Source organism: Hemibagrus wyckioides, linkage group LG02 (genome assembly GCF_019097595.1).
Source record: "Hemibagrus wyckioides isolate EC202008001 linkage group LG02, SWU_Hwy_1.0, whole genome shotgun sequence".
NCBI lineage: Eukaryota > Metazoa > Chordata > Actinopteri > Siluriformes > Bagridae > Hemibagrus > Hemibagrus wyckioides.
The window spans coordinates 13,818,258-13,846,226 of NC_080711.1; the positions used below are offsets into that span (position 1 = coordinate 13,818,258).

Here is a 27,969-nt window from a genome sequence, read left to right on the forward strand (position 1 = left end):
ATATCACCAGATTACATTATTATGAAGGGTATCCATAATTCTAAAGGGCACTGCATATGCTATAGCAAAGCCACAAAGTCATTTGAGCATTCACAACTGGGTGACGACTGTTGTCTGACAAACTTTACAATTTTGTTTGTTTTATTTCAGATGGCAGTTTTTATGTAATGGACAATTGTAGCAAATGTGCAGAAATACTACAGAATATTAAATAATTATTATGAGGTATCATCATTTATGGCTGGTATTACTGTTATGTACACTTGTTTCTTAGGAACTTGTACATCGTTGTTGCTGGGCACAATTCACAGATACTTTCAGAAACACCAATTGTGGCTTTAAACTTTTTAAACATTTGTTATAATTCTGTTACTTTATAATAGAAATTTAATTCAAATTGAGCTCATTTAAAATTTGATAAACTATTCAGAAAATATATATATATATATATATATATAAACTTTGAATATGATTAAAATATACAATTCAGCAGTAGTGGTAATATAATTAAAAAAATTATTTTCTTAACAATTTTTAAGAGATATAACTAACACACACACACAGTCATGGATGGTAGATGTTGCCATGGTCACAACACACCCAGTCAATCAACTCGGAGCGCTGAAACCAAAGCGAGATCTCTTTTTGGGCCACTTCAGCTGAGTCTGAGGCATGCACAACATTCCTGAAAACATAGCAAACAGAAGGAAGCCCTCGTCACGGAAGGTTTTTAATAGTTATCTGTCCTAAATAAAATGCTCTAAGATGATCATTTGATGAGACAAAAACAAATCTTAAATATTTAGTTACTATCAGCTAGCAGTGAGACCTGGTGCTGTTGACGGAGTGTATATGTCTACCTGCTGACATGAATGCTGAAATCTCCTCTCAGAGTTCCCGGTTCAGCTTCAGCGGGGTTTGTGTGTCCCACTAGCATACGTGTGGACTTTATTACATTGTGGCCCTCCCACACCTATGAAAGAAGATCATGAAGTCCATCAAATGTTTACCTTATTAACAACAAACTTCTTGGTTTCTTTATGTAATGTGTAAAGAAAGGAAAATGCTAGAATAAAGCACTCCATGTCACTGATAATGGTAGAAGAAGTGTTTAGTTCCAGATCCTCACCATCGCCACCACAGGCCCTGAGGTCATATATTGCAGTACGCTGGGGTAGAACGGTTTCTTACGTAGAGCTACATAATGCTGAGCTAGCAACTCTTCAGATACCTAAAACGCACATACAATAATAAATTATTACTCAGCGTATTTCTATCTCACTCATATTTTTATAGAAAGAAAGTGTTTTTGTATAAAACCTGAAGACACACATTCATTACCATTAGCCAGACTAGTTAAAAACCTCAAGACATTTATCTCACATTCAGGTTTAATGTTTCAACCACTCAAGCATACTTCATTAGTATAAATACAATTTACAAATAAATCAGAGCCAAATAAAGGAATAAGTGTGAAAAGGAATCCACAGATACATCTTGAAGAGTTTTTTTTTTTTTTAACTGTGTTAGCATTCCCCAGCTACAAAAATGACACAGTCACGAAACAGCTTCTGAAATCTGACCTACGCTAACAGCCATTTTATTAGAAACACATATTACTTGCACATTTCCGCAGTTATCCATATGGCAGCAGTGCAGTGCATTTGCATATAAATCTAAATGCATCTAAGTTGTAGAGGCAGGTCAAGAGCTTCAGTTATTGGTCACATCAAACATCAGAATCAAGAAAAAGTGTGACGTCTGTGACTCTAACCATTGATTTCTGCACTGGTGCAAGAGTGGACAGTGATAAGTCTAGTCAAGACCAATGATGCGGCTTCACCACGACTGACTGTTACCTCAGGTGAGAAGACCAAAGAGAATGATGTGGATGATGCTTTTAGACTTGTTTGATAGTGTCATTAATGTTGTTTTTCAATAAAAGTACATTTTTGCATTCACAAATATGCTACAGTTAGGGTTAAAAGAATCCCCTTTTGCAAGAAAATGCATCTTTACACAAACAGTTTATTCCAACTACCAACACTTAACGTAATTCAGAATCACCATGTGTGTACACAACAAGTACAGCAAGAGCAAACACTCACCTGCACCATCTTCAGACCCACCAGTCGGAACCCTCGCTGCTCGAAGCGTTTTATGATCTGACCAATCAGACGCCTCTGAACCCCATCCGGCTTGATGGCAACCAAAGTGCGCTCTTTTACACCAGGAATGTCTGCGTTCAGGTTCATATGTTTAATTGTGTATCGCATGTATAGGCATGGCATATAGTACATTGCATAACATCGATAATTATTCAACATAACATACATGTATTGCATAATATCAGGTTTTAATGATTATCAGCAGCTTTCCACCTGGTCACTGAAATGAACAGATGTAGAAGGAATGATTCATCCAAATGATAATATCAATTATAATACTAATGAAGCTTAATATATTAAACTCAATCCAAGCTTGAACATTTCTCATTTTCTGGCTGTATTTTGCAGTGTGAATCATTCCTCAACACATTGTAATCTTTTACCTATTAGTGTAAAGACCTACTCACTACCTTAGTCATTATTTATCAAAAGAAACATTAATTCCGCCTCGTCTTTCATTATTACACCTAACTTACATTGTCTTTAAACATCACATGATCACAAACATATTTAATATCTTTCTCTCTCTCTCTCTCTCTGTCAAGCTATACATCCCTCTCCCAAGCTCCCAGTGTTCTGAGTTTCCAGTGTGACCACTGTCTCTACCCCTGGTTGGAGTCTCGTCGCTTAGTGGTGCTCACTGATGCTGTAGATGGATCTGTGGGGACAGCCTGTGACCCAGGAGACAGCCATGGACAGAGCCACTTGGGGACCGTCACAGATCTACATCTGTCAGCTTGTGACAGCAAGGAATTAGTGTCTATAATGAACTCAGAAACTACACTGACCTAATAGTTCCTCATAAGCTCTTGGTTGCTGTTGTAGAAAGGACATCAATTATTTACAATTACATTATGTACTGTCTAGTGTCACCCAAATGAGGATGAGGTTCCCTTCTGAGCCTGGTTCCTCTCAAGGTTTCTTCCTCATATCATCACAGGGAGTTTTTCCTTGCCACCGTCACTGCCGGCTTGCTCATTAGGGATAAAATAGGGCTAACAGAGTTTAATAATTTAATTTGATAATTTTCCCCCCTCCTTTCTCTTCTTTTGTAAAGCTGCTTTGAGACAATGTGCATTGTAAAAGGCGCTATGCAAATAAATTGAATTGAACTGAATTATTACTATTTTTTTAAAGATATTATTTCATTTGTTTTATCTCCTTTTTATTAAAACTACTATGCATTCTCTCTCTCTCTCTCTCACACACACATACACACACACACTTTATTAAAGACCACTTCCTTGCAAATGTGAGATGCATGTGATCTGTAAAGACAAATCATAATGTGATGATCACATTAGAACACACGCACACCCGCACACCACACGCGCGCACACGGATTGGAAGAGCATATTTGAGGGCGCTGATAACAGAGAATAATTGAGGACGAATAAATATTTGGTTGTAGTTGAACCTTCAGGCATCAAAGTCCACAAGGTCCACATTTAAAGGCATTTCTCACACACGGTATGAAAAAAAAAGAAAGAGAGAAAACTCCTATGAAAGTAGAGCACGTGAAAACACGTGAAAACGCACGCGCATCATTAACCATCGACTATCACTTTATCTAGAAACCACGCGGGGGCATTGCCAGGGAACAGGGCATGTGTTTGAGTCAGAGAATACTGAAAAGACTGAATGCAGTTCACCGTAAAACAAACAAACAAACAAACAAACAAAAAAATGAGCTGCGATCTGAGTGAGCTGAAATGTTGGGTGCACGCGCATCTTCGAGTCACTACCTCAGAAGGCGAGGGTCAGCACGCTAACAACATTTTCAGGGCTTTTAAATCGTGTCTGAAATCGAATGAAAGAAAATCGACGTTTCCGACGTGGCAGGTATGATTTCATAACACTACCACGGAATAACACGTTAGGCTTTTTAAATCATATTACTGACAATTACACACATTTCTAGAGCAGGACATTTAACAGTGTTGTCTGACTGCAATCCTGGATGGCAGACAAAATGCTGATCTTAGTAAATAAAACGTTTTGGTTGTTATTTCCACATGCATTTTGACACGTTTGATATCTTTTACGTATTTAATGAGTGTTCACATGAAATACGCTGAATATGCAAAACTCATGACAGTAAGTAAAACTTTGTGTTTTCGGTTTATATATCGACATTTTTTTTTTTAAGTCTAGTGCATTATATAGTATCTTTTTACTCTTCTCCCAGTTTCTTACTGACCTGTGCTCAGGTAAATAAAAACAAAAACAAAAAAATTTCTTCTATGCATTCTAAAAACTGAGGAAATTCGATCTAATGTCCGTGAACAAACCCATAACGACTATAGATTTCACTTTGCAACTTTAACCTGACTCGTGAATTAACTCAATTTCATGAACACATTTGAGAAAGCAGCACTGAAAAATCTCAATAAAATAATGTTTGGGACGCACGCGCACACACACACGCACACACACACCTGAGGCACTGCTGTTGGTCCGCACGTGCGTCTGTTGATGAGCTCGCGGGATGATCCGGGTCCCGCTGTTCATGAGACAACGCTTCAACACACACTGTGTTACAGCCGCCATCATCACACACAAATGTCTCACAAAGAATTCTAGAGGTCAAAACTCTATATAGCAGCGTGCCAGTGTACTTCTCTGAGAGATCTGAGAGCTTTCTTCCGTCAGAACAGTGAATAAAACACACACGCGCACACACACACACACACACACACACACACACACGGTCATTCACCTGACGGGTCACACTCACGTGTGTACTCAGAATAACATTATGACTGAACTGGTTTAATGGCATTACACATACATAATTAAACTAAATGCAAGGAAAGGCTACAGGGTGGGGCTTGCATAATTAATTAATTAAGATACACAGACGCAAACCACATTATTTACAGTAAGTAAATGGTGGTAGGTCTGTAGGATTAGGAACTGCAAGCCTGGTTATCATTCTGTAGGAAATGCATATGAAAGCCTTTGTGTACATATTTGTGTTGGGCTTGGTCATTCTTTATAACTACTGGTTTAAATGTAGTCTATGCATAATCTTTAAGATCAGATAACTAAATATTCAAGGACTGATACCCCAAAAACCAGTTACAATGAAATGGGAAAAGAGAGAGAGAGAAAGAGAGAGAGAACAAGAACAACTTGAACTGATCTTGATCCATCACAGAGTCAAGAGATTCTGCAGTTCTCACTGTGCACTAAAGATAATGACTTAATTAATGCTTTTCCTGTTTGGATTTTGAAGCATTTAGAACATGAAAATGAGGTCTCCGGTCTCCAAGCAAATACTGCAATATACAAGCTTAAAATCAAAGTTTATGCGAGGACAAGGCCACAAAACAAACATTACCCTTGCTCATGGAACAAGTGGGATGAGTGTGTGGGACAGTGAACACGTCTGAACAGGGAACAGGACATGTACTTCATATACAAATAAATACCATGTGCCATAGGCTACTGACCCATGCAGTGCTGCTTGTGTCTTGGTGATTTGGATTCAGAGAGAAGCCTCAGGTCTTAAAGAATTGCGTAATACAGGAGTGAAAATTCAAAAATACTTACAAACAAAAAAAATGCTTTAAATCCTTCAACACATCAAACCCACTGACATTTTGTGTGTTGAATTGAGAGGAAAAAGCTCACTCGCATTTGAACCGTACATGTGATCATGAAAATGGGTTTTGTTTTGCATTAGCCAAAGATAAAAGACCAGCAAGTACACAAGTGTTTCCTTATAAAACTTTATTGAAGGTCTATCTCCTGAATCAGGATGGAATGATATGAAAGGAGTGAGAGTTCGTCTCCATGAGGATGAAGGCGTTAAAATCAGGGGGAAAAAAACCAACAACGTAATTTGGCGCTCTGAATCATAGCAGTCCCATTTTAAAACCATACTCACATTGTTTTAGTCACCAATGACCCAATCGAGCGTCCATGACAAACCGTGTTCAACTTTTTCTTAAATCAGAACCGCTCATCTGAACTGCAGCCAAGTGCTTTCTCATGGCACTTTCAAAAGAACAAGGATTCAAACCTTAAGCCACAGTGCTTACAAACCCCTCCACTAGTGCTTAAATGTGCACTTAACTTAAACTGTTTTCAGCTCTTCAGCTCTACTCACCATTGCAGCAGTGGAACGTACACTTTGGCCTCATGATCATTGGCAATGTGAACTTTTGCTGAAATAAACATAAAAAAAAAAAAAAAAAGCTAACAAACCCTGCAACGGGTGTGGTTCTGATAACACGCCACTACTGAGAGATCATAGGCTGGGTCCTGGCAGAGGGCGTGGCTTGATCACTTGAGTGGAAGTGATCTGCTTTCCTCGTGAAGACGAGACGTTGTTTGGCTTTGCACTTAGCCGGGAACATCGCTATAATTTCAGCGTTCCTGGAGGCAGGCTACCATTGCACAGTCTGTAGAAACGCAGGTCATTCACCAGGCGATACACTCCCTGAGAAAATGATGGCAGGTCCTAGGGGGAAAGAGGGGATTACACAAATATTTAGCCATGGAATATTATTTCTGAAGTTTGATGCAGAACAATGCAGAATTTACATACAACCTAGTGTAAATCTCATGGTTTCAGGGTCTCATACAATTTACTATTTCAGCTGGGGTTTAAATTAAAATACAGAACGATCAACTGATAATCAAACAGATAACTGTTTAGTTCTGGATAGTAATGCGTCACAGTCAATGTGTAGGATGAGTATGCTGAGAGCAGAAGCAAAAAATTGTTTAAACCGGTAGCAGATTATACAGCCAAACTGATAAGGGTTTTACATGCAATCTGCGCTCCCTGCACAGAGAAATAGGGATTGATGTGATACGACTTGGAAAAAAGTCAGAACATTGACTCTATTATGCATCTTCGAATAGACGAGCTAAAGTGCTCACCCTCTCTGGTGTGAAGTTGCGGGCGAGCGTTGTGCGTTGGTGAGGGTCAAGGCCTTGGCAGCCGTTGAGGAACTCTGGCAGAAAGGAGGAATAAAAAGCTGGGAAATCTACAGCAGCCATGTTGTAGAGCGCCAGAGTGATGTCATCTTGCAAGAGGTCATGGCTCTTATGCAGAAGTACTTGTAGCAGCACATTGATGAAATGGAAGAGCATGGAGTTCCTGAACAGCTTCTGAACAAGCACACACACACACCCTTGCATCAGGTAAGCTAAATAAACATACACATGAACGAAATAGTCTGACGAGTAGTGCATCTCTCACCCTGTGGTACAGTTTGTGTTTTGTGTTAAGAATCTCCAGATAGCTCAAGTTCTGTTTGAAGATGTGGATATCAGGCTGCAGGAAGGACTGTCCGAATGCCTATCGCAAGACAAGACACACAGTTTAGAAAACAGAATAATGTACAGTATCTAGCATTTCCTTTGTCATATTTTACAGTCTAGCAAATTGTGGGATTTTTGTAACAGTTTGAAGTCAGTAACAGTAACTTTGTAAACTCTAGGTCGGAGGTTCATTCTGCAACCAGGTACAGTAAATACATTTCAAGGAGCCGTTCAGCATAGATGTAGTATTATTTTAATGGAGACTAGAAAAACATTAGCGTATTATTTTAAATGTGTACAGTTATGGTGGCTATTTATTGAAGCCAGAGCTTTCACTGATAGTGAATAGTGAAGTGATTAGTCAAACAGGCTAGTATATAAGACTGAAGTAATAAATAAATATAATAGATTTAAAAATTGTGTGTTGTGATTTCCAGCACTCTAAAAGGATAAAAGCAAACAACAAAAAAAATCAATACTATCAATACTAATACTAAAATACAACACAAACCCAACTGCTCAAAATTAACTATCCATATGGCTAATAAGCAAGGCATCACAAAATCTTTAAGCCACAAGACATGCAATCCATGGCCAAAACATGCCGAGTTGTCAGTTTGATTGGTAATTTGATTTCACTCCTGCAGCCCAACTATCACTGATAAGGTGCCATGACAAAACCAGATATTTGGACTGTAGAGTTTTAGAAACAACAAATCATCTTGATCTCGGCAGAATTTATGTTAATGGTCAGCTAGATAATTTTGGCTGCATGACTTTTCCTGGCATTTTATTCCAGCCTGCAGATTTTAGGGCCAGTTTGCTTTAAAGCTCAGCTCAAAGTTTGTGCTCCGTACCTGCATAGCAGCAGTGAACTGGGCCTCGTTCTCCATGTGTTCTTCTGCTCCTGTTCTCTGAACACTGTTTAGGACTGAGGTCTTGAAGAAGAACCTCCAGTTCTGATGGAGGATTTGGAAGAGCAGCTCGAACATTTCAGCTTTCACGTCTGGACAGGAGCGCTGCAAAGCAAACACACAACGTATTCAGGCTTCAAACTTAATTGACTAGTCACTCTATGATGATTTTTTTTAAGAGTATTAAGGGTGGTGTTTTTATGGTTCTTACATCTGCCACTATAGGGTACACCTGCTCCATACAAAGGCTGAGGATGCTGGGTAACATTGGTTTAAAGGTCTGACCAGGCTCCTGAACCACAACCTGCACAAATACACACACAAGATGCATCAGTTACAATTATAGACTAAATAAGACCAACGATAAAATATATGGAAACTTCTGAACCATCACTTATCTCTCTTCCTCTCTCTCACACACACACACATACAATACTTCAGTTGTGTATACCGTAAAGTTTTTGTATACCTGTAGAATCTTGAGGAATTTTTCAACAACTTTTGACCCAGCACTGCCCTCCTGGAGGATGCTGACTGCCAGCTGCTCCCTAAAACATATTACATCACCAAATATAAGCTTCAAGGCTGCACAATGACCATTACTACTTTCCACATGTGGACCAGATCATTCATGACGCATATGGATCAGATCTTTCAGATCTTTTCAAAACTACACAGGCTAAAATAATCCCTGTGAGAAAAGAAACAGAGACATTCAATCATCAGCCTATTATTAGACACAAAGGCCTCTCACTGTTACATCAGCATAGTGTTTATTAGAACAAGCAAATTTATTACAGACCTGTGATTTGTTGCCAGATTGACAATCAGATCTGCGGTTAGAATTTCTAGTTCTAATTAGAATTAGAAAATGAACCTAGCATCATTTGAACAACTGGAATCCTGAATGCATTAATAATATTCATTTTTTTCTAGGATCATTAGCGCCCCTGCCTCATCAACTGGAGACTGGATAATGAATTTGGACAAAACAATGACTTGTAGAGTGCTTGTGCTATTAGTAGGTTTAGAAGGCTGCACCTTCATAGTTTTGGGGCTGTTTAAAAGGTGGAGTCATGTAGCTTACCTGGTGAACATGCTGAGAAAAGTCTGAATGATTTGCTCAGTGAATGTGACTCCCATCTGCACCCGGAGTGCCTGGAATAGTGTGAGGAAGAAACTCAGCATCTCATCTGTTACATCTGAGGAAGAAAGAAAGAGAGAGAGAGAGACAGAGAGCAAAACAATCAGACGTGCCACAAAAATGAAAGAATACGGTCACATATTTATTTATTACATAAACATATTTGTTTATTACATAAAGTGTTTATTACATATTACATCCTGTGCATATTTTATTTTGCAATGCAACCTGCATGGAAAAAGTATGAGTCATGTACAGCAATCAATGGATGTAAATATATAAATATTCTCTCTATTCACTAGTTCATAAACTTGCTTGTGATGATATAGCTGTAAAATAATTTGAATAAGAACAGCTTGTATTTTTCTGAGCAATGTGCTTGTAAAAATACAGGCTTTGGTGGTGCTTCCAGTTGTACTTGGTTGGTTTTTCAGTAGTGGTAAATAAGGGTGTAAAAGTCAAGTTTTATCTGTTTGACTGTGGACAATGGCATCATGCCAGAGTCTAGTACACTGAAGAGACATCCCGGCTTTTTACCTGTGAAATTTTTAACCCTGGATCATTGTAAACCCTGGGTAAACAGAATCCTGGGTTATCTTGCACATTTCACACTGCTCACACTTTAACCCTGGGTATACATAATCGGACGTTTCACAATGTACAATTGTAAAAACTTGGGGTTAATATTCCTATCTGCATATTTGCAATGTCAACAACCATGATACGATAAGTACAGCGGGTCACCGGTGGAAATAATAAGCTTGTCTCACACTTTCATCAATGGGAGACATTTTTCCATACCAGTGCTAGCCCTGCTTCAGAGCAAGGATTCATAACTCTGGGTAAAAAGCAGTGCTGAACCCACGTCTAAATTACAAGTTTGAAAAGTTCTTCTACCTGGGGTTAATACATATTTATAGTTTACTGTAGGTTTACTATTTTGTTATTTACATATTTCAACATTAAACGCAGAAGATTTCCATATTCAAAGGCAAACAAGTGCATATTTGAATGCTAAAGAAGCTTTAGCATACGTCTAATGCACCACTTTCTGGTTATAAAGTGTCACTTTATCCACAAACATAACAGGTCTGTGTAAATGCTTGTAATGTTTACAGTATATTCACATTTAAGTTGATGTATAAAGCAGAGCATTTAAAATATATTACATTATATAAAACATACTACACTAGGAGTCCTAATCCTAGATGGCATCATACATGCATAATAATCTCTCATCCTTCTAGAAAATAACTCTCCCTATTTCACAAGTTTTCCAAGTACGAGTTAGCACAGCCATTTTTCTGTATTGAGTGAATGAGGACAGCGGCTCTTACCAGGCTGCTGAATGTACAATGGGAACAGAGCCAAAGTGACCTGGACAGACTCCTGCAGGCTCTGGTAACATATCTGCCGAGATTTTGTGGCTTCACCCGATATGCTGTCCACCAGATCCTTCAGTACACACAGGGTCTGCTGCAGCACCACTTTACCTAAAAAAAATAGAAAACCAAACACAGTAAAGCAACTGTCAAATGGGTTCGTTAATTATCCTGCAAGCTTTTGGCCAACTACAAATTAAACAGCACTTTGGATGTATTAACCTTCCACAAGCCCATGCTTAAAAAAGGCACAAGACGGATCCGTTTACAAACTGGCAATAAGCTTTCCTGCATAAGCTGAGTCTGCAACTCCAGGCTCTCCTTTAGCAATTCCTCAGCATGGGGTCATGACATGAAATTCCCATCCTTCCACAAGCCTTAATTTATTTATTCAAATTTAGAGAGGAAAAAAAACACCCCTGAACCAACAGAAAAAAAAAAATAAAAGTTGGAAAAATAACAGCTTGTGGGATTACTGTGGTTTCAAATATTCATCATAAGTGTGCACACACACACAAACCACTCTTTATCAGTTTTATACTTGGCTCATCAGTTTTCCTTCTTTGCTAATAAGGCTACTCCTGGGTGAAGAAGTTTTTCCTCTGCATGTTAAACAAGAACTGGCCCAAATTCTAGTTCTATCTGGAATCTAGTTCATTTTCCAAGGATGAGCTGCCTTGAGCCATCAAAAGTGGGCTGGGAAGAAAAAATGACCACATTAGCAATGGTGTAATGGTGAGCCAAATTGATAATCAAGTTAGACAAGAAAGAAGAACTTAGGATTAGAATAGTTTGGTCAGTTTGCTAAATGTCTTGGCTGGAATGTGGAAACATCCACAGCTTCATGACGAGTATTTTGCTTTTAACCCCTACTGTGAAAGTACACAATATATATATAAAGTGATGTTATCGTTACACTAAAAATCGGCACAATAAATGGAACAATTAATAAACACTGTACTACGGAGAAAAAAAGGCCTTTGTGATCTATTTGAATGACATGAGTGTGATGGCACTCACTGTTGTGATGGTGGTCCGGTGGGCGGGGCAGTAGGCGGTACTGATGTGTTATGGTGCTGATTAAACGTGCATGACTGGCTGATCGACTTGGCCATTGCTGTTCTGCCTCTGGTAGACTTGGCCACGGTAAAAGAAGCATGTTCGACAAAGCCCTGCACACCAGCACATGAGCCTAGAAAACACACGTTACAAAATAAACAAGTGCACACACAAAACCTGTATCAAGGGGGAAAAAAAAAGTACTAACAGGATACAGAGTATGTACACACACACACACACCTCCTGAGGCAGCCTGTGATTGTGGTTTTCTGTGATGAGATTGAAGACGTTCTGTACCGCAGATAATGACACCATGAACACGGGACGCACTGTTGTCGCCATGGATACCAGAAGATGGCAAGCAGATAACAGTAATTTCTCAGGAACCTGCAGCAGTTGTAAGGTGTACAAAAAAAAAAAAATCAACATGGGAGAGAGATCTGAAGACATGCCAGCATTGTTAACAAGAAAATCCTAGCAGGAAGAGAAAAACTAAAACAGAATTTTTACCGAACGATTCACCAGAATTTCAATAATACCACATGGTACATCCTACAAGCAGTTTTTTGGTCAATTATAGAACGAGCATCTGTCAATACAAAATTAGAAAAATTCACATTTTTCATAAAAAATGGGATTTTAATGTCTCCCACTTACATCCAGCCAGATTTTTGGAGAGCATGCAGACTGATTATCTGCTGCCAATGACGAGCATGGCTCAAAACCCGGTATTATTCTCAAGAAACTGTAGGGCTAATGTTAGCCAGTTTTTCTCCCCCAGTTGTTCAAAAATAATTAAAAAAAGCAAGGTGAAAATCTGTTGTGATCATTGCTAATTAACAACTCCTCCTTTTTTTTTTTTATGGGATATCGGTCCTACCCACTGGTTTTCTTTTGGCTGCCATGGCCGAGGCTCATTAGCTCACAGGTGAAGTCAGCACAAAGCTAAAGTAGGCTCCATAACGAATGCCACCCTTATCTCCTGTGTTCCTTCCCCTTCAGTAATTTAGCTTTCCCATTAGACAAATTTTATTGACATTTGGCCTGATGGTTTCTTTAGCTGAAAAAGCAAACAGTCTCTTGTTTCACTGTAGCAAGGGGTCCAAAATTGAAAATGCTATGATCTGTAGAAGTTGGCACCCTTTTATCTAGACAGGTGATTAAGTGTAGAGGGGTAAACAACTGGCTTAACAGGTTAATGTCAGTAGAGAAGTTTCTGATCCTGCAATGCAAGTGTTAGCTGACTAGGCTGTAGAGTGTAGAAACAGTTATGTGGTCTGATCGCTTGGTCTGGGCATTCAAGCCTGTAAAAGGCTTACCGTTACTCGTCTTATTAATCTTACCTTGGCGTTAATGAGGGGTGTAGTGGCAGCCATGCATGATGTGATGAGGTCAACGAATTGTGTTTGATTCTGCTGCCGCTGTACTTCACTGCAGAATTGTGCCAGCCAATGAGAGTACGCCTGTAGTGCAGCCAATGACTGAGCATGGCTGCAGAAAAATCCACAATGTAAGAAAAATAGGAAAATGTATGTCTAAAATCTAGCATGTATATCACAAGGTGTATTTATATATTATTACAGCCTTTTTTCAAGAAGACACATATGGTTGAGTGGAGCAGTAGTAGAGACAGCCTGTTTTGAAATATGTGCAAGACTACAGCAAAATGTTTATTATAGATATTTACTCTCTACTGGATTTCTTTGTGATTCTTGTGACCAAAATTATTTTTGGGGTGGAAAACTACTTGAACTGGCGAAAACAGGATTCTTCATTTAATCAGATTACCAGTGAAAAGGTACATATAACCACTTTCTGTGATAGTTGTAATTATGTTCAATGCAAACAAATCTGAAAAATGAAAAATTTGCAAATGCCTCCGAATATTGCTGAGTTTTTGCATTAATTTTCGAAATCCTGAAGGGACTAATGTTGTGATTTTTATGTGGGTGCACTTACACATCTATAAGGTCAGGTTTAAGAACTGAAGGGACGGCCATTTCCACATCATACAGACTGATCTGAGAGCCATAGCAAGTGACCTCCACAAGCCTGGCAGAGAGAGAAAGAAGATAATCAGCAGGAAACCAACCACAAATATCTCTGTTTATTCCACAATCTTCACTTTCTGACATTTATATTCATCATCCGTCTTGGAGTTGAGAGGCTGGTGTTGCTAGGGTATGTTGACACTTGACATTTCCACAAAAGCCATGGTCCAAGTTACCCTATGTGCTCAATGCAAGCTGCGAGACCTACTGCACACCCTCAGTTGGCTACTTCCCCCTGCACGGACTCTAATTAAACCAATGACTGCATGGACAACTGAGCACTCTCTGACTTCCAGCCAGACAGACAGCTGGGTCAGTAACTCTGTACTAACAGGACTATATATTTCTTTAAGCAAAGAGCACTGTTCTTAGAAAATCTTTTTTTTTTACGGTTACCAGATAATTTTCCAAATATATTAGACAGGGGAAATAACATGGCAATGCAGGTTAAGACAATAGCTACACCAACATCACTATGGACTTGACTGTTCCGGACGTTTTTCCTTTCACCTAGGGCTCACGCCAATCCTTGCTATTATAGCTAAAACGAATCAATACTGAGCATCTGTATTTGGGTCCATAAGAGCTGGACTTTTATGAAATCAGATTTTTATACATACCACTAATATTTTGTGCCATAAATGTACCATTATGTTGATTATGTCTCTCTGTGTAACAGAAGTATTATTGTATTAGTACTGGCACTGATAGTGATAGCACGTGTTTTTTTTCCTCTCACACACAGTTTGCTGACGAGAATAATTTTCTTACTGAGGAAGTGTATGCAAATAGAAGTTGTAACAGCAGCAGTCTGGAAGGTTTTTCCTCTAATGATGCATTTTCTGCTTGCATGTTATTGACAAAGCTTAGGAAGTGGTCATTTGTAAGGTCAGGTTCAAATTTAAATTGCTGTAAGTACATCAAGCTGAAATTTGGTGTTCTGCAAAAATGATCTCTTTTGCCTTTTAACAGCAACTGAATCAATAAATTAAAAAAATCAGTCATGTTCAGTAGGTATTTTCAAAATGTGGACATTATGTGTAGATTTCCTTAGTGTTTTGTAAACTTGGCTGGTGTAATTTGTAAAGGCTGCCTGCCTCCACTGATCGCAGCTTGTGGCTCTTGCATTTCTCGCATCTGTTGGTTCTCTCTTCCTCTAGTTTGTGCTTCCCATCAATGCATCACAGTCACCACATGTCATGATCAGCAGGTTCTGTTCTTGTGCAACTTTCTTAATCTTCAAATCTCTTTTTTATTGCATTGTAAAGCCATGACAGTGCTTAACCATCTGAGCTAGAGCCCCTGTAGGAATCTTTAATCAGAATTTTGCAACCAGAAGCTTCAGAAGAGAATATACACACACTATATTGACAAAAGTTTTGGGACAACCCTCAAAATCATTGCAAGCAAGGTCCATAAAGACATGGATGAATGAGTTTGGTGTGGAGGAACATGACTGGCCTGCACAGAGTCCTGACCTCAACCTAATAGAACACCTTTGGGAGACTGTGAGCCAGGCCTTCTTGTCCAACATCAGTGCCCAACCTCACAAATGCACTTCTAGAGGAATGGTCAAAAATTCCCATAAACACACTCCTAAACCTTGTGGCGGGCCAAATCCATGTAACATTCATGTGCATGTAAAGGCAGACATCCCAAAACTTTTGGCAACATAGTGTGTGTGCTGATAGATAGATAGATATCTATCTATCGCTCATTATATATATATATATATATATATATATATATATATATATATCTATATATCTATATCTATATATCTATATATCTATATATCTATATATATATATATATATATATATATATATATATATATATGGAAATAAACTGTGGCAAACACTAGTGACACAAACATTGCTATTGCCCATCTATGTCCATCAAAATTATTACTGCTGACCAAAATAACCTTATTATTGTAACAGATGTGAAAAACCTGAGCTTGCAGAAAAGAGTAACAGACCTTTGGACTATAGCCAAGGCATCGTTGAAGCGAGCGGTAAAGACGTCTCCGGTGAAAAACTCGGCCAGACGCCCTACGGCCTGCAGCAGGGAGCTCAAATCTCTCAGTGCGCAGTGCAGCTTCCTACAATCAGCTTCTGCCGTGATGTTCAACCTGCGATCTGAACACAAACACGGCACAGAGAACAGTGAAGTGAAGCACACACACACACTCAGTGAAGGAGAACATACATAGCTATAATCCAGCCCCCTGCAAGCACTGAGACCCTGATAGCAGAGAGCATTCTGTGGTCAAGGTAATTCTAAGGACTTTATGTACTTTTACTGTTTTCAATATTGTGGGCAAGTTTGCATACCCTCAAAACTACATGAAATTCATTGCAGAAATGATATGTAGTGTGTCCATTCATCAGCAGAAAAAACGCTGAAAAATAGCAATACTGAGAAAAGAATATCAGTACCTGAATATAAAGACTTACATAACAGCTTGAGTTATAATATTTGCCTCCAGTCTCACACATTCTTCCTCATGCATCTGTTCCAGCTCTAGCCAGGTCAATCGTTGCACACGCTATGATACATAATCCAGTACTTCTTTCTGATCTTGTATACTTTCTCCTTAAAGTCAGGTCTTTGACTAATGCTGTCTGTAATTTTTCTCTATAGAGCCAGTGGTTCAATCTTAAAACTGTTTCAATCTTTTTTTTTTCTCTTAATAATGATATGGGGGGCTTGGCAGCTTGTAAAGAGCATCAGTTAAATGAAAGTAAGACAGGAAGAGACAATTCTTTGACCATATGACCCTTCCGTAAACCACATAAAACAGGGTACTATGCAGTTTAGTGGCTAGTTAGTCATCAAGGCCTGCGAACAGCTAGAGACTTGCAAAACATCAGTAGAAGTTTAAAAAAAAAAAATATGTGAAAGTAGCTGACAGGCTAACCACACTGCCAAACATTCAGGGTTACTGATAGTACTTTCTGTTTTACTTGCTTTCCTCTGCTTACTCAGCTGTATTGCAATAAGTGTAGAACACACTGACCTACTAAATCTATTTCACCAAAAAAAAAAAAAAAAAATTTAAAGCTCTTTGACAGAAAGTGAGGTTTGCAGTTCATAAGCCATTTGTGAAAGTAAACTGGTCTTGACAAACGTGTTCTATATACACACTATGTCACTTCTTTGGAGTGCATCTGCAGGTGCAGTCATGTCTCATTCACCCCATTCATGCCCACATTTCATATTATTATTATTTAGTACGTAATATTACATAATTTATAGGACAAAAATTCATTCATTATTATTACAAGCAAACGTTTTAGTTATTTTAAAAATTCACCGTTTTCTCATGACGTGCTTCTGTTTTGCGCATAGGGCCACATGGCACAATTTCTATATAGTCACTGGTCAGTTGGAACAGTTTATGATGTGGATGCCTGAATGGAACTGCTGCAAAATCTATACTGTTTTTAAATAAAACTGCACTGAGAAATAAATTGAGATCACAAATTTTATAAGCTGTTGCTCAGCCCTAGCCAGCAGCTGATTTTTCTGTGTTACTTGAAACAAACAGTCTTGTGCAATGCAATGTTTGGACGCTTGCAATGGCATTGCGCAGCTTAACAGTCATGATGACATAACAAAACTCACCCATTGGTTTCAACATCTTTGACTCAAGGCCAGTTAAGTGAGAGCTAAACTGTTTATAAAGCAGGCCTCAAGCGAGAAACGTATGGATGTAAAATTTGTATCATACTCTCTTGACTGTGAGTAAATCTATGCACAAGACGACATATGGAGGTAAACCTCAGTAATATAATTTGAATAGATTTACTGCAGTTTTATATTTATTGAGTATACTGTTTAAATCGCTCATTTTTGTTTATGGGATTCAGCAAATGCCTTTATCCAAAAGCGCTATCCTCATGCTTGTTCACGGGGACAAGGACAATGAGTACCATCAAGAAAAATAAATAAATAAATAAATAAATGAACTCATTCAACACTAAAGCATAAATTAAGGCAAAACTAATCACCCACTTATGAAATACTGCCATATAATAAGAAGCTAGGCTGATGTATCTTCAAAAAGCCATAAGCAAAAAACGTAAGCCTCAGCTGCCAGAAGATTTAGGACATGCTTATTATTATTATAATGAGAAAATGACATCTCTTAATGCCTTTCATTACTCTTAAAATACTAGGCTTTTTACCAAAACTGTTCCAGACAATCCATGTAGAACATCTATGAACTGCGAGCAGTTGTTTTTACTTATAGCTTTAATTAGTGCATTGTTAGTTTCTGTTTTCAATTTAGAGAAACTTTTATTTTGTTTATACATTTCAGTTTCAGAATCAATAACTGTAAATCTGACAAGAAATCAGAAGCTGTAGAGCCAGTTTTGAGAACTGGGAACTCGCTGCTCCTTTCAGCCTAGTTTTGTCACATGGGGAAGATCATGTTGTAGATATGGCTACATTTAGTTTTATAGTATTTTGTTTTTCATTGTAGTCTATATTTAAGTATTTAAGCAGTCTTTATTTGTCACATATACATTACTGCACAGTGAAATTCTTTCTTCGCATATCCCATCCCATAGGGTTGGGGTCAGAACACAGGTCATGGGGTCAGCCATGAAGCAGCGCCCCTGGAGCAGGGTGGGTTGAAGGCCTTGCTCAAAGCCCAACAGTGGCAGCTTGGCGGTGCTAGGGCTCGAACCCCGACTTTCCAGTCAATGACCCAGAGCCTTAACCACTGCCCCGATTATATTTTTGTATTATATTAGTTTTTGTATGATTTGAATAACATTTACTGTCGAGTTATTCCACCACAGCCTTTGCTTTTTTGATGCAATACAATAATAATAACCAACACAGGCAGTATTGTACAGTGTTATGTTCACACAAGATCTGAATATTACTGAGCTACTTTGGGGCGTTTCCCTCGACATAATGACCTGGCCACTGTTCTACAAGAGGAATAGCTCAAAATCCTTCTGGCCACTCTGCTGGACACTTGGATATCAGGCATTCCCAAAAGGAATCAATGCTGTATTACTAACACACTTACATACTAACAAATTACTGTGGTCTAAAACCAGGTGTTTCCATTTCAGTGTCCAAGCCCGGTACAACCTTTCATTACTTTAGCTGACTAAAAACACCTGTGAAGAAAAGATGTGATTTCACCCAAACATAATTACAGACTTAACACTAGATGGCAGCATACAATTGCAACAGAATGAAAATATGACTAGATGTAGTCAGTATTCAGTATAATTCAGTACAGTGCTCTGGAAGGAGCAGTTATAGTTGGAAGTACAAGAAACTTTCTACATATATTATAAGGCCATATTACTGCTTACTTGAATGAAGCTGCAGAAAAAACTGTCGTTCTGATGTTATAGGCCAATTGTGATATTGAACAATAACCTATGTTTTGTTTTTAATTTATTTTGTTTTAAAGAAAGACATATGATGGTGGTGATGACATATAGTGGTGTTTGACGTAAACCACACTTGACTTTATAGGCTTGTTGATGCCTGAGCAGAGGATGCATGAAACATTTTGTGAAGAAATGAACAAGGCTCACTAGTTCTTGTGGTAACGATGAACTGCTGCAGTCCAAGGTAAATGTCTAAGTCCTCTTGAAGCACTGGGAACTAAAACACACAAAGATATTCTTTTCCATGATGCAAATGATGAATATGTTGACTGCAGTGATAAGGACACTATGTCTATGCTTTCATTACCTGAATTATAAATCAGACATAATTAGACTTGCTAAAATGCTTTGTGAAAAAACAAAAAACAAAAAAAAAAACGAATGTAGTATGTAGCTACACACACTTACCAGAATGGAGAAGGTCTGAGAAGGGAGCAGCTCCATCACCTTGGCAACCACCTCCAAACTCTGACGCAAATATCGCTGCCACTCAGTTTGTTGCTATAGCAACCAAAGAGAGAATGTTCAGTCCAAAAATACAACCAACCAACTTTACTCCTCAAAGTAAAGAGGAAAAACTCGGAAGCACTGCAGAGATGCATGCTATAAAGGAACGTCTTTGTGTACGTGTCTTACATCGTCATCAAGGGTCTCGTCGTCCAGCTCCTCCAGCTGACTCTGGTTCAACCGGAACTGAATGCGGTTCAGGACCTCTCTGAGTAGCAACACTAAAGCGTCCTTATACCTGCAAACAACCAACATGAAGATCAACATACTTGTTGATTTAAATACCCAGAACCAGAATGTCTCCAGTGTTTCTTAAAAATAACCAGATTCATTAAAATTACTCTAGTCACTACAGATACAAGTAACCCAGAGCCATTTACATTCATAAGAAGAGGTAATACGATGCAAACAAGACAATGCAAACGACTCAACCATGTCCCCTTATCATTAGCCTTAAACAAAACTAAAGCTAAACACTTTTTTTCCCCCCCAGAGTAACACTGGTCAGAAGCTTTTTTCCTTCTGGGAAATTGTTCATATGGAAATGTGTAGGGAAATGATGAGAACTAATTATATTGCCACCATAAGTAAAAACCAAATGGTTGTCCATGTTTAGAGAAATGTTATAGTTAAATCTGACATCTCACGGCTGAAATTTAGCACATCTCATTTTGGGTAAACATCTATCTAATAAACTACTGATGAGATATATGATATGTCATGTCACTAAGCAATGTCATTATCTGATAAGAAAGAAAGTGTGAATATGGAAGCTTAAGTCGAGAGCCAAAGTTGTCCGAGATGGAAATACATGCTTAGTTAAGTGATTTCTGTGTGGCACGCTGAGTGTTGCATGACATCATTTCCTGGGCAGTAATTTGTATGCGAAGGTTTGCATTTCCTTTCAAACCAATCATGTGTTACAGAAACACGCACCTGTTTAACACACTATCCCTGTCGTCCAGTCGGCTCCTGATTTTGGTGGTTAGGTAATCCAGGAATATGCTCCATATATCCAAGCAAGCCAAGTAACCCTCATGGGTCGGCTATAAAGATCAAAAGAATGACACTTAGGACACTAATGGGGGGAAAAAGGATGGTGTTGAAGGGAAGATAATCGGTTTGGATATGGATGCGTTTACCTGGTTGAAGGTGTACTTAAACAGCAAAGCCAGAAACTCCACTAGAGGAAACTGAGCGTTGGATTCGATCCTCCTTAGATGAACACTTACAAAGAGTCGCAGAAAATCTGTGAACTTCTCCAAATAACTGAACCAGGGCAGTATTTAAAGTGGAAGAGAAAGAAAAAGTAAGAAAAGGGAGGAAGTCACCACCAGACCGTGTGTGTCGTCAGCTCTTTGCTCTGCAGCTTATTAGTTTGTATATGCAAGTGTGCATTTTCATTTTTTTTGCCTGTGCCCTTACCTTTCATCCAATTCCTGCAGTCTGTTTTTGACTGTGTGTATGTTGGTGTGCGAGTTTGTGAGTCTCTGTAGGAGGTAAAAAGTCTGTTGAAACATGCGGAGCAGAAACTCCTCAAAGTCCAGTGGCACGCAGTTTTTACACATCAGCTCGTTAATGCAGTTCATAGCCATGATGCCTAACTGGGCTCGCTTAGCATGGTCCACCATGTGTCCTGTCCTTCCCTGGCTCCCATTGGCTAACAGACTGCCGGGGGCAGAGTCTCCATTGGAAGTGGGTGGAGGCTTGGCTTTGACTGGCAGCTGGCAGCCGAAACGAGCGAAGTGAAAGATGGAGGCCAGGAGGGCTGGTGTGATGGAGGAGGAAAGAGGGATCCAGCTGAAGAGATGAGCCAAGCACTCCAGAGCCAGCAGACACAATGTGCTACTCTCTGACTCCAGTCCCAGCGGAGTAGCGTCACCTGTCAGTACACCTAATGAAGAGAGCATCATAAATAACCATTAAAAAAGCTCTCAAATGCCCCAGATATCACTAGAGCATGCAGGCTGGTTAAGGTCATAATTTCCTATGAATGGCGAAAACATTATGGCCAAACATTAGCAAATGCCACTGGCAATCAAATATAGAAAAACTCAAAGGCAGATGAATAAAAATCAACACATGACTCACCAGTCTCTCTTGATGTAGGTGATGGAGGAGGCGTCGTTACAGACACACTATGCTTATCCCAGACAGTCTCTAAAATACCTGAAAACCAAAAACACTACATCAACAATTTAGCATCAAACACTTTCAAACAAAAAAAACACAAGCTGTCACTTCAAAAACACTTCAGTAGAACAGAGGAGTGTCCTGGTGAGTCTCACCGGTCAGTAGGTTTAATACAGTGGGTATCTGTTCCAGTAGGAGTTTTTTCAGCTCCTCTTTCCTGGCAACACTCAAATCTTCCCTCGGGCACACCAGCTCTTCTGAGGTCATCTTCAACAGAACCAACCCCAGGGGTGCAAGAGTAGCTGACTGCACCAACTAGTGAATGTGCACGCACACACACACACACACACACACACACACACACACACACACACACACTTCAGTTAAGCTGTGCAAAAACTACACTTGTGTCATGTCAATCAGCATCACACATTAAAATACCTCTGTAGATGATACTGTAATACAACACAAACCCCATCCATTGCATTCGGACAATATCAGTCCTTGACACTGACATTCCCTCTCCTCCACACATACTACACAAGTTGAATAACAGCACAGGAAATATGCATGTATAAAAATTATGCCACTTTGTTGGAAACCGTTTAAGAGAAATGACTCACAAAACCATCTAGAAAAGTCTTAACAGCCAGTTCTTGAGTTGAGTCATTTGGGTTTACCAACCGTAAGAGTAAAGCCTGATTTGAACTTTTCCATTATGATACCATTTCTTTCCCAGATATCTACTGGAAGGTTTGTTTTCTTGTGACTGTAAACATATTGCATACCGCTTTTTTCATGTTCTGATGAGAAATTGGTGTGGCACATATGTATTTTAATAACTTTTTTTTTTGTATTTTAAAACAGATATGGGTTTAAAAGAAACCCACACTATTATGTTTCTTCCCTTTTTGTGCATAATAAACAGCGTTACATTTGACCTAAACCAGGAAGGAACTGAAGGTGTGTGAGCAGATATCTATCAGCTTGCACAAAAGTAAATAGTCTGAGGAGAAAATAATAATAATAATAAAAGATATTTCACCTCAACACTTTTTATCTATGTCATATATGATTTAAATTCAATTCATATGATTTAAATTCAATTCAATTCCAGTTCATGTATAATATATAATGTATAACACAATGTGCATTGTTACACAGCTTTACAGAAAAACCAAACCTAGATCCCTAATCAGCAAAACAGAGGCAACAGTAACAATGGAAACCACTATGAGAAGGCATGAAGAGGGCTTGAGAGGAAACAGAATAAAATAAGAACTTTTTCCCCTGAGTGACACCTGATCGTGAGATTTAGATCTATACAATCACTTGCTGCTGCTCACAAAATTTCCCTTTAGATTACAAACACATTTAATGAAACATGTCTCTTCCTAGTGTCAATGCAGGGCAGGGGTGAACACATGGCAAATGGGAGGTAAGCGGGAGCTCCAGTGCTGTGCTGCACTCCTGGTCTCCTGGTCGAGTTGTGCAGAAACCTAAACCTAAGATAACTTAAAACTGATGCAATGTAATAAGGTCAGCTAGTGAAGCTCATGATTTTACACTGCCACAATATAGTATTATATTACTACACCAGGCAACCTTTACACATTTTGTGTAAAAGCACAGCAATTTATATTATTAGCTAGACAGTGTATTCTTCTGCTATGGAAACAAAATCTTCTTCCATCTTTTGATGACTAGCTGCGAGATGTCATACATTCATTTGGAAAAAATGAGGTACACAATAAAGGGCAATACTGGCAGATTTTCCAAAACTTGGAAAGTTTGGTTGGTCAGTGTAATCATTAGGATGTCCTTATGATTGTGGCTTGATCTTGATATAAAGTGTATTGAATACAAGTATGTGCACTGCACGTACATAATTTATAATAATGTTTTGCTTGCCAACAAACAATTGTGATTACTATATATACACAAACCTAAGATAATTTGATTAAAGTGATTAAACATGGTGGGTTTTTACACCATTCAGCACCATTCAGACAATAATACCTTGAGCAACAGATCAACAGTGAAAAATGTTTTGTTTTTTGTTTCCATCATTCAACTGAATTTTCAATAATGCCTCTGACAGTATTATAATACTATCCCCTACTCCCAATAAAAGGTTGAAATACACTATATGGCCAAGGATGGTTCTTCCCCAAACTGTTGCCCCAAAGCTGGAAGTGCACATCGTAGAGGATGTCTTAGTATCCTTTAACATTACATTTTCCCTTGACTGGAACTAAGATGCCCAAATGTGTTCCAGCATGACAATGCCTGTGTGCACAAAACAAAGTCCACAAAGACCTTGAATGTCCTGCACAGAGCCCTGACCTCAATCACTGATCACCTTCGGGATGAACTGAAACGCTGACTTCACCTGAGACTTCCTCACTAATGCTCTTGTGACTGAATGAGCAAATCCCCACTGAAAAATCTAGTAAAATGAGTGGAGGCTATTATTACACCATAGCAGGGACTAAATTTGGAATGGAATGTTAAACAAGCACATACAAGTAGGATGAGCAGGTGTCCGCAAACTTTTGGCCATCAGTTTACAGGTCTACTTGTTTTTTCCATCATTTTTCTATTCTAGATTGAATCGTTTCTTTTAACTACTTAAAAAGAAGATCTCCAAATAAACATGCATGTTTCAGGTACCTGTAAAGTATTGCTAAAGAAGTCATGGTAGAACATTGGCCAGTCCTGGCGTCCAATGTCCACGATGACTTTGCAGAGCTTATTTCTGATGAAGAAGGGCAACACAGCATGCTGGGACAGCAACAACTTTGGCAAGCAGCTACGAAGCTCTGCTTTATCCTCACTGGCTACACCGACCCACATTTTGTTGACCAGGTTCTAAAAATGAATTTTCAGGGTTAGTATGTAGCATGGATAATGAGTTCATCAAACCAGTGGGTAGCTATACATGTGTATACTCACCTCAAATACTGTAAGACTATACATCATGACGTATTCATTTCTGCTATTGGAGAGAAAGTAGAGGCAGTGTCTCCAGGAGCCCGGCTGGCTAGCAAAACTATTCAGCAGTTCTTCTACAAAGCACAGCGCACAGGTTTACACCATTAAAAGGTTCATTCGGGAAAAAAACACATTTCACCAATACAGTGTGAAAATTCACAAATGCAAAGCTAGATATGTGAATTAACAAGATTTAAGGCAAGTCTATTACTTCCTTCATATAGCTAGAGACAGGCTAACTGGAGGCCATAAGCTTTTATTATGTCTTTGTTGCAATTTTTAATAACAATAGCAAGTTCAATATTAAACCTATAATCTTGCATGCAATCTAAGCCCAAGCTGCATTTCAAGTTAAGTGAACATTTGTACATTTTCACTTCCTTGAAATGCAGCCTCTGACTTCTGAGTGTGCAAAAAAACAAAAAAAAACAGATATATCAATGTTCTGACAGCAAGGTTCCTCACAGGCTGTTATTGACTTCTTGGTCAGTCATTTTTGCATGAAGTGCTGTTAACAGCAGCATGTGGTTTTGTCAAATGCACAACATTCACACATAGAAGAGAACCTTGTTTGAGTGGTAGAAGTAAACGTCAACCACGAATACTGAAATCTAATGCATATAGTGCACATCGAGCAGTATAAATAGTGTGATGATTAAATGGCTCTCTTCTACACTCAAACTGTCTTATGGAACAGGCATCACTTTCAGGTTTGGTGCTAGACACCTCGACCTTTCGTGTAAGTTCCACGCAAGAAATCTAATGATCATATATGGTATGATGCAGATCAGTAAAAGAAGACATTCACGACTGTCTCACAATAGTGGATGAGAGCCGGCCCACATATATTAATAGTGGCTCAACTGAGGATGTAGTCTCTGGCTAATTAGCCACGCTAATGTTTCACGTGACATATGGAATAGACTGATGTCTTTGATATATATTGCCCGAAGAGGCTGGTTTTGCATTAGTCATTAGGTATAAGGAAGACATTCATCTCTTCTTATCCTAGCGGTCAGGAAGCTAATGGATATGATAAAAGACCCGGCTCCTCTGAGTGCTTTCAGCTGCCGTATGAAGTTAGTAGATAAAGAGTGTGAATTAGCAACTAAATGGACTGAAATAAATATAAAGAGATAAACAAAGGGTGCAGCATGGCGGTGCAGCCTCTCAATTCCAAGGTGCTTGACCATGAGTTTGGGTTACTGTCTGTGTGGTGTATCTGTGCACACTGTTCATGCTTCCTAGCGGGTTTTCCTATGGGTACTCTGGTTTCCTCCTGCCACACTAAAACATGCCAGTAGGTGTACACGGTGTCCTGTGATAGCCTGGGGTCTCATCCAGGGTGCATCACGTCTCACACCTATAGGTGCTCCTGGGACACTAGACTGATAAGGAAGAAGTGATTGCAAATGAGTGACAAATGAAAGCACCAGAAAAATGAAGACTCACCGATCTCTCTTTTGCGATCATTAGTAGTGCAGCTGTGGAAAAACTCAGTCATAAGACTTTCTAGTGCTCGCAAGGAGGCCTCTTCTGACGCCTGTGGACAGAGCAAAGATACAGTCATGGTGTCATAGGTGTAGGCAACTGATTTGTACCTACAGATTAAATACAACACTAGGCTTTCTGCCTTCCCATTTTCCTCCAAAACAGTTTATCGTTCACACGGCATTTGCCTGGGCCTGTTCGGTAAAAGTAAGAATAAGGAAGAGAATTTGAGGAAGAGGTCGCGTAGCCATACTGAAGCTGAATTCCTTGTATGAGTCACGACACGTCGCGCGCTGCATCGTGTTCATACCGCACACCGAGGCGGAGGCTCGCGACGTTCCAATTCTGACCCGATATTGCCGTTACATCGCTTTTCAACTGATGACCGAAGACCGTTATTCAGGTGGACTAACCACAGACAATTTCCACTTCTATATCTATATATCTCTTGCACGAGTTATACATCGATTCCGAAAAACAATCCATACCCATTACCCAGGGGGGCAGGTAACTAGTCCGCCCCTCAGACACTGTCATTTAATACACGGAAGCTCAAAATCACGACACGATCGTGGCGGAAAAAAACAAGGAAGCACCATAATAAAGCAACAGATACAGACGAAGCTAAGCTAAATTCTGTCTGTTGTGTTGGTCGCCATAGACGGGGCGTTCAGATAAGCGACTGTAACATAGCTGAGGAGAGAAAATCCCAAGCGGTCGCGTGTGAAAGAATGTCGACTCACCATGTCCGGTCTCCGCTTCACTCCGGCTGCTGCGTTTCTGAGGCTAGGGTTTGAGATGGGGATTTATCTGTTGGCTCATACTGCCCGAGTTTCACCGGGCCAAATTACTCACCACACCGACACAAACCATCCCGGTGATGTTTTAGCACAGACCCGGGGCCTGGTTCAGTCTCTGACGCTCAGCACTTGTTATTGTTGATCCTGCAGCAATACGGGGGCTTTGAGAAGTGACAACTACCGCGCCTCCCGGATGCAGGTGAACACGCGCGTGTAAAAATGTCCAACAACGACCTTATCGCACCGCTCGAAAGTAAATCTCCGTCGCCACGTTAAATGAGCACTCGGCTGTTTTTCAGCGCGATAGACGGTAACTGGGCCACTCCTGCCTGTAGTTTGTAGATTAGCTCTCTTTTTTTTTTCTCGTGCAGGCCTCGTAGCTTCCTCTCTCTCCGAACCAATGCCCCTCCCCACCGGAAGTGAAATCTTAATCTTGGGCCGGATGAAACCGGCCGCATCAGGACGTGTGGCAAAATCAAACGCCATGTAACTGTACCTCACGAGAACACACTTAGCTACAACTACTGGAATGAGGAGTTAAAACCATAAAAGCCCAAAATTGCATTATTTTTTTTAAATAGAGGATAGAATCCGTGGGACTATGACGAACTTTTCAAGAGTTT

At 39.4% G+C, this 27,969-nt stretch overlaps 2 protein-coding genes and 1 long non-coding RNA gene across 3 annotated transcripts; 1 reads left to right on the forward strand and 2 right to left on the reverse strand.

Moving 5' to 3' along the window:
* Nucleotides 1-101: 101 nt before the first annotated feature.
* nme4 (NME/NM23 nucleoside diphosphate kinase 4) lies at nt 102-4,842 on the reverse strand. The gene is made up of 5 exons (XM_058411092.1): nt 4,607-4,842; nt 2,109-2,239; nt 1,130-1,231; nt 861-973; nt 102-685 (listed from the first exon to the last, which is right to left on the reverse strand). The coding sequence occupies exons 1-5, from the start codon at nt 4,719-4,721 to the stop codon at nt 565-567; spliced, it is 582 nt and encodes a 193-aa protein (XP_058267075.1). The 5' UTR covers nt 4,722-4,842; the 3' UTR covers nt 102-564.
* Nucleotides 3,871-9,434, forward strand: LOC131366550 (uncharacterized). The gene is made up of 3 exons (XR_009206838.1): nt 3,871-4,010; nt 7,044-7,325; nt 9,296-9,434. It is a non-coding gene; the product is annotated as an uncharacterized LOC131366550 (long non-coding RNA).
* Nucleotides 5,889-27,761, reverse strand: xpo6 (exportin 6). Its single transcript, XM_058411015.1, has 25 exons — nt 27,290-27,761; nt 26,508-26,598; nt 25,017-25,129; nt 24,735-24,932; nt 22,217-22,376; nt 22,020-22,097; nt 21,354-21,822; nt 21,071-21,197; nt 20,865-20,974; nt 20,058-20,166; nt 19,830-19,922; nt 19,569-19,638; nt 15,977-16,136; nt 13,904-13,996; nt 13,288-13,435; nt 12,185-12,331; nt 11,906-12,077; nt 10,841-10,996; nt 9,447-9,561; nt 8,829-8,907; nt 8,571-8,663; nt 8,303-8,464; nt 7,384-7,482; nt 7,062-7,292; nt 5,889-6,636 (listed from the first exon to the last, which is right to left on the reverse strand). The coding sequence occupies exons 1-25, from the start codon at nt 27,290-27,292 to the stop codon at nt 6,535-6,537; spliced, it is 3,378 nt and encodes a 1,125-aa protein (XP_058266998.1). The 5' UTR covers nt 27,293-27,761; the 3' UTR covers nt 5,889-6,534.
* Nucleotides 27,762-27,969: the final 208 nt, after the last annotated feature.

Bases quoted from the DNA above. Each gene is read 5' to 3' on its own strand.
- nme4 (XM_058411092.1), bottom strand. From the start codon at position 4,721: ATGATGGCGGCTGTAACACAGTGTGTGTTGAAGCGTTGTCTCATGAAC. The intron at 1,232-2,108 runs GTGAGTGTTTGC...TGTGCGTTTTAG, and splicing joins TGGGTCTGAAGATGGTGCAG to GTATCTGAAGAGTTGCTAGC. The intron at 974-1,129 runs GTGAGGATCTGG...CTTCTTTCATAG, and splicing joins CAGGGCCTGTGGTGGCGATG to GTGTGGGAGGGCCACAATGT.
- xpo6 (XM_058411015.1), bottom strand. The intron at 20,167-20,864 runs GTGCGTGTTTCT...GGTTGTTTGCAG, and splicing joins AGGGATAGTGTGTTAAACAG to GTATAAGGACGCTTTAGTGT. The intron at 6,637-7,061 runs GTGAGCACTTTA...CTTTCCCCCTAG, and splicing joins GCAACTTCACACCAGAGAGG to GACCTGCCATCATTTTCTCA.